General features: G+C 33.5%; 1 protein-coding gene across 1 annotated transcript in view; it reads right to left on the bottom strand.

Annotated features, from left to right (window-relative positions):
- Positions 1-16016, bottom strand: part of MMP16 (matrix metallopeptidase 16) — a 354140-nt gene that overhangs the window by 172163 nt on the left and 165961 nt on the right. Inside the window, exon 3 of the mRNA XM_027089737.1 lies at positions 10377-10499. Within this exon, the coding sequence (XP_026945538.1) occupies positions 10377-10499 (123 nt within the window). The remainder of the gene's footprint in view (positions 1-10376; positions 10500-16016) is intronic.

The following is a 16016-nucleotide window of genomic DNA, read 5'->3' as shown; positions in this document are numbered from 1 at the left end:
GTTGGACTATTTGTCTATCTCTGTGCTAACACCACATATTGCCTTAATTTGCATTGATTTAAAGAAAGTCTTCATATCTAGTAAGTGGGAACATTTTGATTAATATTGGGCCTTCACTAATCCTCAGAGATTTTTGAGTCAGTTTGTTAAATTATACAAAAAATATTACTGGGAATTTTGTTAAAATTGCATTGAATTTGTGGAAGATCTGAACTTTCATTATATTGAGAGTTTCTATTAAGAGCAAAATATATCTCTACATTTATTTTTGGTCTTTTTATGTCTTTCAATAAAAGTTCCTAATTTTCTTCTTAAAGGGCTTACACATCTTTTGTAGATTTATTCTTTACTCATACTTTTGTGTCTATTTTAAATGTCATTTTTGTAAAGATTATACTCTGTGTGTGTGCCGGTTTACTTTGTATATTGATCTTGTAAAAAATTTCCAGTTTCTGTTCTGACATGTAAAGAGCTTGGAAGCTGTCACTCCCAACCTCACAATAAGACAAAAAAGCTAAGCAAACAAAAACTAAACAACACTTCATAGCTCCATCAGAGAATTGCAGTTACAGGGCAAAGTTCCACCCCCAAAACTGGAGACACAGAAGAGTACGAAGAATCAGAAGCAAAAGTCCCTGAATCATTCCTGTCTGATATAGTAGAAGAAAAGAAGTAAAAGGCTATGCTAATATTCTGGGTGTAAGATCCCCAAAAGTCAAGCCCACCTAAAAAACTGACATTTAATCACAGGATTATAGACTGCTTCCTCACCCCAATACTTTACACCACACCAACAAGGCTCAGTATAATAACAGTGGATTACAAGTTAGAAAGCTGCAAGACACAAAGTTTATTTAAGAAAGAGCTTCTAGGATATTCAGAGACAACATGGGAGACAAAAACTAGGCCAGTAGAAGAAAATGAAGCTTCCAACACCTACAGCTACAAGAAAAAATAAACAGCCAAACTCCTAAGCAGATGAACATAAAACTTCACACTAAAGGCTTATTATCTCAGTTTCATGACCCAATATATCATGTCTGGCTTTCAAAAAAAATTAATAACATGCTAAAAGTCAAGAGAAAACACAGACTGAAGAGACAAAAGAAGCATTAGAACCAGACTCTTTATGGCAGAGATTTTGAATTATCAGACCAGAAATTTGAATTAAATATGATCAATATCCTAAGGGTTCTAATGGGAAAAGTGGACAACAAGAAAAAAACACATGAGTAATATAAGCAGAGAGATGGAAACTACAAGAAAGAATTAAAAGGAAATGCTAAAAATATATATATATATATTTATATATATATTAATAGAAATGTCTCTAATAGATTCATCATCAGACTATATAACCAAGGGAAGAATTAGTGAACTTGAAAATAACTCAGTTGAAACTTCCCAAATTGAAAAGCAAAGGAAAAAAAAAAAAAGGCTGGAAAACAGAACAGAGCATCCAAGAACTATGGGACATTTAAGTGTAACAGAACATAATGAGAATACTAGAAGAAGAAGAGAGATATGAACAGAGACATATTTCAAATAATGTCACACACCAAACCACAGATCCAGGACTTTCAGAGAAAAAATCTACATGCAGACATATTATATTCAAACTGCAGAAAACCAAAGACAAAGATAAAACCTTGAATGAAGCCAGAGGGGGGAAAAACACCTTATCTACAGAGGAACAAAGATACCAATTCAATTAGACTTCTCCTCAAAAACCATCTAAGCAAGAAGTATATGAACCAAGCAAGAAGAATATTGATATGCTAATAGAAAATGGTAATATATACAATGCTCAATATGACCAGAAAAGGTAGAAAAAGAGGAAATATAAAAACAAAAGCAAAACAAAATCCACAAAACAAAGAACAACAGCAATGGGCAGCAAAAAGTTACAAATATAGTAGGTATTAATTTAACTATATAAATAACTACTTGGAATGTGAATAGCCTAAATATACCAATGAAAAGATAAAGACGATAAGAGTGGATTTAAAAAAAAAAAAAAACAATCCCCAACTGTATGTTGTCTACAAGAAACTCACCTTACATATGTAGATTTTGACAGTTAAAAATAGGAGGATAAAAAATATACCATGCTACACTAATCAAAATAAAACCATAGTAGCTATATTATTTTCAGACAAAATCTTCCTCAGAGCAAAGTAAATTATCAGAGATAAAGAGGGGCATTACATAATGATAAAGGTGTCAATTTTTCCAAGGTGTAACAAACCTTAATATGTATATGTTTAACAACAGAGCAACAAAATAAATGAGGCAAAAACTGATAGAACTTCAAGAAGAAAAAGGCAAGTGTACCATTTGTTGGAGACTTCAACACCACTCTATCAGTAATTGACAGACCCTGCTGATAGAAAATAGTAAGGATATAGTTGAACTGAACAGCATCATTAATCAACTTTATCTAATCAACATGTATAGAACACTTCATCCAAAACCAGCAGAATACTCATTACTCTCAATCTCACATGGAACATTCACCAAGAATACTAGGGAAAATCTCAAAATGCTTGGAGATACAGCAGCATACTTATCAGTAACATGTGAGTCAAAGAACGAAGATCTCAAGGAAATTTTAATATTACTTGAACTAAATTAAAATGACAATACAACTTATCAAAATTTGTGGGATGCAGCAAAAACAGTGCTTAAAATACAATATATAGCATTAAATGCATATTAGGAGGCAAAGAAAGATAAAAGTAATTAATCTAAACTATCATCTTAGGAAATTAGGGGAAAAAAAGCAAACAGAAGAAAAATAAAGTTGGAACAGATATCAATGAAACTGAAAACAGGAAAACAATACAGAAAAAAAAATTAAAGCCATTTCTCTGAAAAGATTAATATAATTAATAAACCTCTAGCCAGACTAAATAAAAAAAAAGAAGACACAAATTATTATCAGTTATGAAAGAAGGCACATCAGTACTGATACCATGAATATTAAAAGGATGATAAAAGAATACTGTGAACAAGTGTATGTCCATAAATGTGATAACTTAGATGATGTCATGGGCTGAATTGTGTACCTCCAAATTCATATATTAAAGCCCTAACTCTCAATGTAACTGTATTCAGAGATAGGGACTTTAAGGAGGTACTTGATAGTAAATAAAGTCACAGGTTGGACCCTAATTCTGTATGTCTGGTGTCCTTATAAGAAGAGAAGAAGACACCAGAAATCTTTTTCTCTCCAACCACACACAGAGGAAACATAGTTGTGTAAGCTTTATAGGTCTAAAACTGACCTATAAAGGACACAGATAAGGACACAGTGAGAAGGTGGCCATCTAAAAACCAGGAAAAGAGGCCTTACCAGAAAAGGACACTGACAGCACCTCAATCTTAGACTTCTAAGCTCCTAAACTGTGAGAAATTTAATTCCTGATGTCTAAGCCACCAAGGTTTTTGTTAAGGCAGCCTATAAAGGCTATTACTGATTTAACAGAACAACTCCTTTAAAAGACACAATCTATAAAAACTTCTACAAAGAGAAATAGGTAATCTGAACAGTCCTATATCAATTAAATAAATTGAATTAGAAATTAATACCCTTCCAAAAAAAAAAAAAAGAACTAGGTCTAAACTGTTACACTGGTGAAGTCTACTAAACATTTCAGGAAGAAATCATACCCATTCTCTAAATTTCTTCCAGAAAATAGAATTCTTAACCCATTCTATGAAACTAGCATTACCCTACTACCAAAACCAGATAAAGGCATTACAAGAAAGGAAAACCACTTATCAATATTACTCATGAACATAGATGTAGGAATCCTAAACAAAAATTAGCAAATCAAACTCTACAATGTATATAAAGAATTATTCACCATGCCAAAGTGGGATTTAGCCCAGGCATGAGAGTCTCATTCCACATTTGAAAATTAATTAAGGAAATCAATCACATTAAAAGGCTAAAGAAGAAAAAACATACAATCATAGCATAGATACAGAAAAAGCATTTGACAAAAGACAACTCCCACTCATACTAAAAATATTCAGCAAACTAGGAATGGGAGAACTTCCTCAACTTGATTAAACATCTAACAAAAAGCCTGTAGCTTATATTATACTTAATGGTGAGGAATTACATGCTTTTCCCTTAAAGACTAGGAAAAAGGCAATGATGTCTGCTCCCAGCACTCCTATTCAACATTGCACTGAAAGCAGTAGCTAATGCAATAAAATAAGCAAAGGAAATAAAAGCAATACAGATTGGGAATTAAAAAAAACAACTATCCTTGTTTTCAGATGACATGATTTTCTATGCAGAAAATATAAATGAACTGACCAAAAAAATATCCTGAACTAATGAGTGATTTATAGCAAAATTCTAGGCTACAAGGTTAATATACAAAAGTCAATTGCTATCTTATATATCAGTAATAAACATTTAGAATTTGAAATCTAAAACACAATACAACTTATAGTGAAAAAAATATTTAAAGAAATCCTTAGAAATAAATCTATCCAAAATATGTGAGTATGGCTTGAATATTTGTCCCCCTAAAATTCATATGTTAAAATCCTAACCCACAAAGATGATAATATTAGGAGATGGGACCTTTGGGAAGTCCTTAGGTCATGAAGATGGAACCTTCATGAATGGGATTAGTGTCCCACAAATATCTCTAGCCCTTCTGCTATGTATGTGAATATCCAAGAAGTTTGTGACCTAGAAGAGGGCACCAACTATGCTGGCACCTTGATCTCAGACTCCCAGCCTCCAGAATTGTGAGAAATAAATTTCTGCTGTTTATAAGCCACTCATGGTATTTTGTTATAGAAGTCCAAATGGACTAAGATATATACAAAAGATTTATAAGATTAAAAGTATAAAATTCTGAGGAAAGAAATCAAAAACCTAAACAAATGGGGAAATATTCATGTTCATTAATGGTAACAATCAATATTAAGATGTCAGTTCTCCCCAGAATGATCTGTATATTCAAGGCGTTCACAATAAAAGTCCTGCTAAATTATTTCATGGGTGCCGGCATACCCTGTTTTATTGTACCTCACAGATATTGTGTTATTTATAAATTGAAGGTTTGTGGCAATCCTATGTTGAGGAAGTCTATTGGCACCATTTTTCAAAAAACATTTGCTCACTGTGTCTCTGTGTCACATTTTGGTAATTCTCGCAATATTTCAAACTTTTAAATTATTATTATATTTGTTATGGTGATCTGTGACAGTGATCTTTGATGTTACTACTGTAATTGTTTTGGGGTAACATGAACCACTCCCACATAAAACAGTGAAGTTAAGAAATGTTGTCTGTGTTCTGACTGCTCCATTGACCTGACATTCCACTATTGCTCTCTCTCTCACTGGGCCTCCCTATTTCCTGAGGCCCAACAATATTGAAATTAGACCAATTAATTACCTAAGAACTGTCTCTAAGTATTCAAGTGAGGGGAAAATCACACATCTCTCACTTTAAGTAAAAGTAATAAATGATTAGGTTTAGAAGGCATGTCAAAAGCTGAGATAGGACAAAAGCTAGACCTCTGCCCCAAATGGTTAGCTAAGCTATGAAAGTAAATGAAAAGTTCTTGAGGGAAATTAAAAGTGCTACTCCAGTGAACACACAAATAATAAGAAAGCAAAACAGCTTTATTGCTTATATGGAGGAAGTTTTAATGGTCTACATAGATCAAACCAGCCACAATATTCCTTTAAACCAAAGCCTAATTCAGAGAAAGGCCCTAACTCTCTTTAATTCTGTGAAGGCTGAGACAGGTGAGGAAGCTGAAGAAGAAAAGTTTGAAGCTAACAGAGGTTGGTATATGAGGTTTAAGGAAAGAAGCTATATCCATAACATAAAAGCACGAAGTGAAGCAACAAGTGCTGATACAGAAGCTGCAGCAAGTTATCCAGATCTAGCCGAAGAAAAGTTTGAAGCTAACAGAGGTTGGTATATGAGGTTTAAGGAAAGAAGGAAAGAAGCTATATCCATAACATAAAAGCACAAAGTGAAGCAACAAGTGCTGATACAGAAGCTTCAGCAAGTTATCCAGATCTAGCCAAGATAATTAATAAAGATTGCTACGTTAAACATTAAATTTTCAATGTAGATGAAACAGCTTTATCATATTAGAAGAAGATGCTATCTAGGACATTCATAGCTAGAGAAGAGAACTTAATGCCTGACTTCAGAGCTTGAAAGGATAAGCTGATTCTCTTGCTAGTGGATAATGCAGCTGGTGACTTTAAGTTGAAACCAATGTTCATTTGCTATTTCAAAAATCCTCGGCCCCTTAAAATTATGCTAAAACTACTCTGCCTGTGCTCTATGGGTAAAACAGCAAAGCCTGGATGACAATACATCTGTTTACAACATGGTTTACTGAATACTGTAAGCCCACTGTTGAGACCTAGTGCTCAGAAAAAAGATTTCTTTCAAAATATTACTGCTTATTAACAATTCACCTGGTCACCCAAGACCTGTGATGGAGATATACAAGATTCATGTTGTTTTCATGCCTACTAACACAACATCCATTCTGCAGCCCTTGGAACAAGGAGTGATTTCAGCTTTCAAGTCTTATTATTTAAGAAATACATTTTGTAGGGCTATACCTGCCATAGATAATGATTCCTCTGAAGGATTTGGGTAAAGTAAACTGAAAATGTTTTGGAAAGGATTCACCATTCTTTATGCCATTAAGAACATTTGTGATTCATGGAAAGAGATAAAATATCAATATTCACAGGAGTTTGGAAGAAATTGATTCCAGTCCTCATGGATGACTTTTGAGTGGTTCAAGACTTCAGTGGAGGAAGTAACTGCAGATGTGGTGGAAATAACAAGAGAATTAAAATGAAACATGACCCTAAAGATGTGATTAATTTGCTGCAATCCCGTGATAAAACTTTAAATGATGAGAAGTTGGTTCTTACTGATGAGCAAAGTGGTTTCTTGAAATGGAATCTACTCTTGGTGAAGATGCTATGAAGATTATTGACATAACAAAAAAAACAGCATTCAGAATATGACATAAACTTGGTTGTTAAAACAGTGGCAGGGTTTGAGAGACTTGACTCCAATTTTGAAAGTGCTACTGTGGGTAAATGCTACAAACAGCGCTGCATGTTAGAGAGAAATTATTCATACAAGGAAGAGTAAATCAATGTGGCAAACTTCATTGTTGTCTTCTTTTAAGAACTTGCCTCAGCCACCTTGACTTTCACCAACCACCACCCTGAGCAGTCAGTAGCCATCAACAGCTGAAGGTTAGCATGTTTTATCAATAAAGTAATTTTAACTAAGGCATGCTCATTGTGCTTTTGGGCATAATGCTACTGAACACTTAATAAACTGTAGTATAGTGTAAACAACTTTTATATGCACTGGGAAACCAAAAATTTCAAGACATCGCTTGATTGCTATATGAGCTTGATTGCTACATTCTCTTTATTTTGTTGATCTAGAACTGAACACAGAATATCTCTGAGGAATGCCTGTAATGGCAAACCGATTCTAAAGTTTATGTGGGAAGGCAAGAGACTCTGAAAACACAACATAATACTGAAGAAGAAGAATAAAATCAGAAAACTGACACTATCTGATATCAAGACTTACTCTAAACCACAGTAATCAAGAAAGTGTGATATTGGTTTATGAATAGACACATAGATCAATGAAGCAGAATAAAGAGCACCAAAATTTACCCACGCACATAGGCAACTGATCTTTGACAAAAGATCAAAGGTAGTGGAGATAGAATGGTCTTTCCAACCAGTGGTGCTGGAACAACTGAACATCCACATGTAAAAAAATGAATATAGATTTTACACCTTTCCCAAAAACAAACTCAAAATGGATCATTGACCTAAATGTAAATGCCAAACTATTAAAATTTTAGAAGATAACATAGGAGAAATTCTAAGTGACCTTCTGTTTGGCAATGTTTTTTTGATATAACAACAAAAGCACAATATAGAAATGAAAATAATTGATAAGTTCTACCTTACTAAAATTAAGACTTCTGCTCTGCAAAATACACTAAAAAGAGAATGGAATGTCAAGCCACAGACTGAGACAACATATTTGAAAACATATCTGATAAAAGACTTGTAATCCAAAATATACAAAGAACCTTTAAAATAGCAACTCAATTAAAAGTTGGTGCAAAGATCTAAACAGTCATCTCACAAAAGAAGATGTACAGATGGCAAATAAGCATACAAAAATATGCTCAGCTTCACATGGCATTAGGGAATTGCAAGTTAAAAATTTGAGAAACCACGTATTAGAATGGTTACATCCAGAACACTGACAACACCAAATCCTGACAAAGTTGTAGAGGAACAGTAACTTCCATTCATTGTTGGTGGTAATGCAAAATGGTTTAGCCACTTTGAAGATAGTTTGGTAGTTTCTTAAAAAGCTAACCATAGGCTTACCTTATGATCAGCAAAATTATACTCCCAGGTATTTAGCCAAATAAGTTGAAAATTAATGTCCACACAAAAACCAGCCCACACACATTTATACTAACTTTACTCATAATTGCCAAGAACTGGAAGCAACCAAGAAGTCTTCAATAGGTGAACAGGTAAGCAAACTGTGACACATCCATACAATGGAATATTACTCAGTAATAAAAAGAAATGAGCTATCAAGTCACAAAAAGACAAGGAGGAAATAAATGCATATTATTAAGTGAAGGAAAACAGTCTGAAATGGCTACAAACTGTGTTTCAAACCATATGGCATTCTAGAAAAGGCAAAACTATAGAGACATTAAAACCATCAGTAGTGTCCTAAGGAGAAGCGGGATGAATAGGTGCAACAAAGGATTTTCAGAACAGTGAAACTAATTCTGTATGACACTGTAATACTATATGATATTATACATTTGTCAAAATCCATAAAACTACAACACAAAGAGTGAACTGTGGTGTAAACTATCGATTTTAGTCAGTAATAGAGCAATACTGGCTCAACAATTGTAACAAATATCTAATACTAATTAAGATCTTAATAATGGGAGAAACTATGTGAGTGTGTATACTGGGAGGAGGTGGGGCAGTGAGAACTACCCATACTATCTGCTCAACTTTTCTGTAAACCTAAAATTGCTCTAAAAATAAAATCTACTAATTATTTTTAAAGCTGGATATATTCTTTTATTATTTCTAAAAAAAAATATCGAGTTAATTCTGGGTGTTCTGTTAGAAAGTGATACAACTGTGACTAAAGATAGTTTTATTTCTTTACAGATCCTTATATCTTTTATTCTCTTTTATTACCTTACAACTATAAGTAGTTGCACAATGTTATTGGATGGAGATAGAGATAGCAGGTATTTTTTGTTGTTTCACTTAACGATTTTTTTCCGAACATCTCATGTTACAGTTGTCATATTATATGTGAAATACATAATGAAGCTGTAATTTTTGTTTTTGTAGATGCCATTTTTCTGATTAAGTATCTTTCTTTGCTTTGATTCCTAGTTATCATAAATGGAGGTTAAATTTTCTTGAACGCATTTTTGTATCTGTTAAGGTGATCATATAAAGAATTTCCTTTAATACTCCATATTACTCTCAAGACAGAAGGGAGGCCAGCCCTGGTTTTCTAAGTTGGGTTGAATAAACATGGTTTACATTTCTCTTGCATCCTGTTCCTTCTCTTTCAAAACAGGCATCACCACATTTATATGATTGTTAAACTTCTCCACGTGACTGTAAATTCCATGAGGATGGATGGAATCCCTATGTTTTATTTATTGTAATATCCCCAGTAACTAGCACTGTTCTTTGTCCAAACTGGTACTCAATAAAACGTCGTTCAATCAGTTAATGAATGAATATGAACTAGCAGCGATTGCTACTCCAGATTGGAAGATACTCTCATCCCTTAAGCATGCTTCATTGAAGACAAGAAAGGATGATCCATTTGCATTGTTGTAAAAAGATAAAAAGTTAAATGGTTGCTCTGATACCAAAAGTTAGTTAATAATTCAAAGATATATTGTTTAAATTGCAATTATTTATATACTTTATTATTTTATAATTTTTTAGATTATAAATACTTGATAAAGAATGTTGTGTGTTAGAATACTCATCTGAAAGTCTTTCAGAATGTTAACATTTATTCAAGAAGCTGGAAGGTCTAGCTTACAAAAGTATTTCAAGGAATGTCTGTCTACAGGGTCCCCAAATGGACAATTTATTCTCTTCTCAATTGCAATTTTTTTTTATGTTAACATTACATCACTATATGTTACCATGTAGTCAGTGTGCATAAGATCTCAAACAAAATGTCGAAATACATAGTTGTGAAAAATTGAAAAGAAACAGTAATTCATCATTAGCTCTTTTACCTGTAAGTGATGTGCTTGTGCTGCCACTTCTGTCCTGTTAACGCATACCGCTTTCGACGAATATTAAATTTGGAGCTACCTCTTGTCTGGTCAGGTACACCACATCGAGGCTTCTTCATCCAGCTGCAAAAAGCAATATTTCCCAGTTATTTACCAACAACGCTAATCATTAATTTCAAAGAGAAATCCATTGAGAAGTTATGGCAGTGGTAATAAAAACGGGAAAACATAAAGGAGAATTTTGTCAGTTTTCTTGCAATTTGAATCTAAGTATTGTAGAAAACATTTTTTTTTTCTGGAATGATCAAGAATCACTAGTTTATAACTCATATCCTTTAGATAACTTTTCTTTCTAATTCATTTTGAGCTAACTGTAAACTAAGGTATTCTGATGCTTCTAACTAGAATCTGCTGTTAACAGATATATGATCTTGGGAAAGTCTCATTCAGAAAATGAGACTTTTTAAAATAAATTTTCACTAAGGTCTCTTTCAGCTTTAACATTCAACAATTTTTAAAATCTATTACATGACCTAAACTCCAGAAATCAAGAAGATATATGCTACTCTCTTCTAGCTTAAATAGAAGGAAATTGTTGTTTAGAATAACATTTGCCTTTCTCCACTTTTTTCTTCTTTACACTTTAAGCATTATCCCAATTTTCAAATAGCAGCCATTCTCTTTGAACCTTTAATAGTAACTGAATTCACTGCTTAAGAAATTTATTTCTGAATGTAATGTTTAGTATGACACCAGTAAAATTTAAATATTAACATTGGGAAAATAAAATGCTGGTTTTGATTTATTGATTTTTAATACTTATATAGATATAGTTGTCTAAATTTTTTTCTAGAGAGTCTCATTTGACCATTGTCATGTTTTCTATGTAGTCTTGCTTCTTGTCTAAGGAGAAAGATTGACATGATTTTTATTAGTTTTTCTTTAGTGACTCAAAATGGCTTTATCATCCATTAGCCCATTTAATTTAACAATTACAGAACTGAAGCAGAATCTTCATAGCATTACAGGCTTCAGAAAGTGGAAATGAGCAAAATAATTAATTTTTGTTATATTTCATCAAATAATTTCTATACTCTTTAAATGGAAAATAATTGACTGCAGAGATGACTGTCTAAAGATGTCCATTTCATGAAAATGACTGAAATAGTTTACATATTACATGGATAAATCAGCTAACTAGCTTTTATAAACATAAGAATAACATCATGCAACAATGAAAGCATGACTTTTACTTTTTAAGAAAGAAAACACTTTTCTGATAAGCATTATATGTTTCTCCTTTTTTATTCTCCTACCAGCAAAAATGTAGACATTGCAGTTAACAGACTTAACAAACTCCATCCTAGTTTATGATGCATTGTAGAGTTACTTCAGGAAATCACTCTTTCCCTTTATTAAAGTCTCCAAACCAAATGAGATGTCTTGTAAATGCTAATGCCTAGAAAGTTATACAGACCTATGGAACTGAAGTCTCTGGAGCCAAGAATTGAGATTTTTTTACTTTTAACTAAAACTCCCAGGCCACTCTGAATTAGCAATCCCCAACCTTTTATGGCACCAGGGACCAGTTTCACAGAAGACAATTTTTCCATGGCGGGGGGTATGGTTCAGTTGGTAATGCAAATGATAAGGAGAAATGGGGAGTGGCAGATGAAGCTTCGCTCGATAGCCACCACTCACCTCCTGCTGTGCGGCTCTGTTCCTAACAGTCCGTGGCCTGTGGGGTTGGGGACTCCTGCTCTAAATCACTAAGTTTGAGATATATTTCACTAGAGTGTAAAACACTCAAGGGCAGGGGATCTACATACTCCCTGTACCTGTACAACCTCTAAAATTTAAAAGAGGCTTAATAAATAGGTGGATAGGGACATTTTTTAATGAAAACATATTTTTATTATATTCTGTAAGATCTAGATACATATTCAACTAACAAATATTAAGCATTAATGGTTAATATTAATTAATTAATGATAATTTAAGTGGCTTTTATCAATGGCTATTTCATTAATCATACTCTCAACAAAAATTATATTTCTTAACCAAGTACTTATTCTGACATCTCCCTGAAAGTGCTGTGAGAATAAATAATTATTAAATATGAATAAATTTACTTAATGTTGATGTGATTACACTTACATTTAGCTAAAGAAAATATTGAAGTAAACACTCTAGGGAAAGAAATAATTTTGAAATGGATTGTGGGATAAAATTTGACAATTTGTATTTATCCTGATACATTATCAGATGAAATATGTTTTCAATGAGGATATATTCTCTAAAATTACTTTAACAATACATAAAGTTAAAAGATGAAGACAGCCATTGAAAACATTTAAATTTACTAATGTAAATTTCCATTTTAAGTTGTGCATATGTTGGACCTAGTAAAAGTTTTCTCAATGAAACATTGCATCTTCCAAAGGACAGGGCTTTTAGGGATGAGTATTAGATTCCTATGCTGAAACATATTTCTGCTAAATTCCTTATGTATTTCTTCAGCTTTTGCCCATTTCATATAATTCTTTCTTATGTTCCAACTATTTGTTTATATATTTACTCATTCTATCCTGATCCATTTATCTTACAATATTTTTAGGCTTTTATAATACGCTGAGATATATGAAAAAAAAGTGTGTATAAAAGATAAGGTAAGGGGTTCTTGCTGAGTTCCAGTCTAAGGTAAGACATTCATGATAAAAACAAAAAACAAAAAACAAAAAAACAATATAATTAGTTAAGTCTTCTCACATCTACATCTAGCTATCTTGTCATCATTTCTAATTTTACATGTAATTTAAAATTATGATTTTTCAGCTCCAAACTTGCACCAATTCTTCTGATACCTTATCTCAGCTCAAAGTCTTTCTAATGCCTAAGCCAGGTATCCAGGTAACATCTTCCACTGATCTCTCTTCACATCCAATCAATCATGATGTAGTATCTTCTGCCTTTAAAACTTCTCTGTATCTCTTACTCTCAACAGTGCCTTCTCACTCCTAAAGATAAATCTTTTCAAAACACTGATGTATTTACTATACATTCTAAGTATGAAATTCTTTTATAGACAGAATCTTATTCAGGCATACTTAGCAAGGATGCCCCCCATCTCCCTGCTTCCCAAGATCCACACAAGTTCTACAGAAACAAACCTCTTTCTGCCTTTGTATACAGTGAACTCTGGAATACTTTTGCCTCCTTATTTACAATGACAATCCTAATCCTCCTCATTATTCAACTCCCACAGGTACAGTTTACCATCTCAACACAGCATGTATTATAGTGTATATTACAATGTGTACATCTCTGTCTCTGTCTTCTACTAACCTGCGAGTCAAACCAGAGAGGCCTGTATGGGACCGGTGCCCAGGGAAGCTTCCAGTGAAGAACATGAAGCAAATGAACTGTCTTCATGCATTATTTTTTGCACATACCGATCTCCCTCACTATCCTATATGTTTCTTGAGGACTTTGTAACTCTTACAGCTCTGTGCCTTGAACAAATGCTTACTATGCAGAGAGATGTTGTGTGAAACTTTATATAAAATTAAATCATAATGTAGATGACTTAAGTGTAAGAAATAAACATAAGAACAGGCATGAGGTAATATAAACTAGTAATTTAATTCAAAGAACACTTAATGAGGGTTGGTCAAGATAGCTCTATGTTAATTTCACCAATATATGTACCCAAATATTCTGGCACAGAGATATTAGCAGGTATTAATTATCAAAATATGTAAAATCCCAAAAATATGATCAGAGCACATCTTGACACTAAATATGTCACACAGTATCTGAGCTAAATCTGTCCTTGGGATTTTTATGTGATTCCAAACATTTGTTCTTTAATTTTATAAGCATTTGTTTCTTTCTCTTACAATTTTTAAAGTTCTCAGTGATATCAAGAATGGTCAGTGTTTACTAGAACTCATCAATGAATTAAATGCTGTCTAATATTAAATGTAAAATTGGCATGTTAATTTTCTTATTCAGTTAGAGTCTGGCAGTTCATTTCTAGTTATCATGCACCAAAATGTTAGTTCCATTCATATATCAATTTGATAAATCCCATATTTACCTATACACAAGAGTGCAGAAGTAAAGAGTGCAATTTTACTTTTGCATGCAAAAGTAAAATTGATTGTCTCACTCAAGGTAATAACTACATCATATGAAAAGGAAAGGTGTTGAAGTGTATGTGTGTGTGTGTGTGTGTGTGTGTGTGTGTGATTTTCAAGTCGTACTTTTTTGTGAAAGTATCATAACTAAAACACTTATTTTTTCAGTGTGTCAACACACACTCATATACCTGTGCTTCTTTACTGACTCATTTGCTAAGAATTTTTTTTTTTTTTTTTTTTTTTTGTGGCACGCGGGCCTCTCACTGTTGTGGCCTCTCCCATTGCAGAGAAGAGGCTCCGGATGCGCAGGTTCAGTGGCCATGGCTCACAGGCCCAGCCGCTCCGCGGCATGTGGGATCCTCCCAGACGGGGCACAAACCCGTGTCCCCCGCATCGGCAGTCGGACTCCCAACCACTGCGCCACCAGGGAAGCCTTGCTAAGAATTTTAAGTTGACATTCTAAAGCAAACAAAGACATGGGGAATGAGCACTGGGCTCGGGGGGTGGGGGTGGGGGTGGGGGGCAGTGAGCTACAAGAGAGACATTTTGTAATTTCAAGTTGTAAGTCACGGCACCACCCCAATTTTCATAAATATAATACTGATATTCAGTATTGGTTTAACTGTTTAGAATACGGAGCATTTTTAAACTAGTTTGGTGGATCATTAATGTCTTTGTTTAAATTAACTCAATTTAAAAATGAAAAATATCTAAAAATCAGTTATCTTGTGAGGAGTTACATTATAAAAGTTGGAAGCAGGGATCCAAGAGCCAGACTGCCAGGGTTCCCATCCAGCTTCACTGACTCACAAGCCCTGTGCTATTATTCAGTCTACTGTTTCTTTCTATTCCTTAGTTTCCTCTTCTATAAAATGAAATGATTGTACTATTATTGAGTTAATGTGAGGATTCAATTAGTTAAATCAGGTGAAATACTTAGAACAGGTCCTGGCAGATAGTAACTGCTATTATTATTAACTTATAATTTTAATATTATTTTTAAAATATCAGGAAGTAGTTATACTAGTAGTAGTAGAAGCAGCAGCAGCAGCATACAGATATCTATGTTTCTACATTTTTCAGTTCACTTTGACTTGTATGTTGACATAAAGCACTTTGTTATTCAAGACAGGGATATTCTTAGTATTTTGATAACAAATATGCCAACAGACACATTATCTTCTGTTTTATGTAAATAAAGTAACCATAATCTTCTAAGCAAGTTTACAGTAATGTTAAAAGCCACTATATAGGAAACAGTATCCATTAGCTTCTGTTAAAAAAGAAATTAATTAGTTGGGCATTCATGTCCAACTAATATATAGGGCTGCCCACTGCATGACTCCAAGAAGCTCCTTCAAGTTGTAGTCCATGCCCCTGATGCCCCTATAGTGGGGCTGCAGGAAGGCAGCTCCTCAATAGAATAAGATGGGAATGCCACTCTTTGGCTTTGGGGTTGGGGCTGTGCCACACAGTGGCCCTGTGTACATATATCTAC

The sequence above is a fragment of the Aethalodelphis obliquidens genome, unplaced genomic scaffold (genome assembly GCF_003676395.1).
Source record: "Aethalodelphis obliquidens isolate GAN/ISIS:26980383/991018 unplaced genomic scaffold, ASM367639v1 scaffold68, whole genome shotgun sequence".
Classification (NCBI taxonomy): domain Eukaryota; kingdom Metazoa; phylum Chordata; class Mammalia; order Artiodactyla; family Delphinidae; genus Aethalodelphis; species Aethalodelphis obliquidens.
This window is presented reverse-complemented; position numbering and strand designations above follow the sequence as displayed.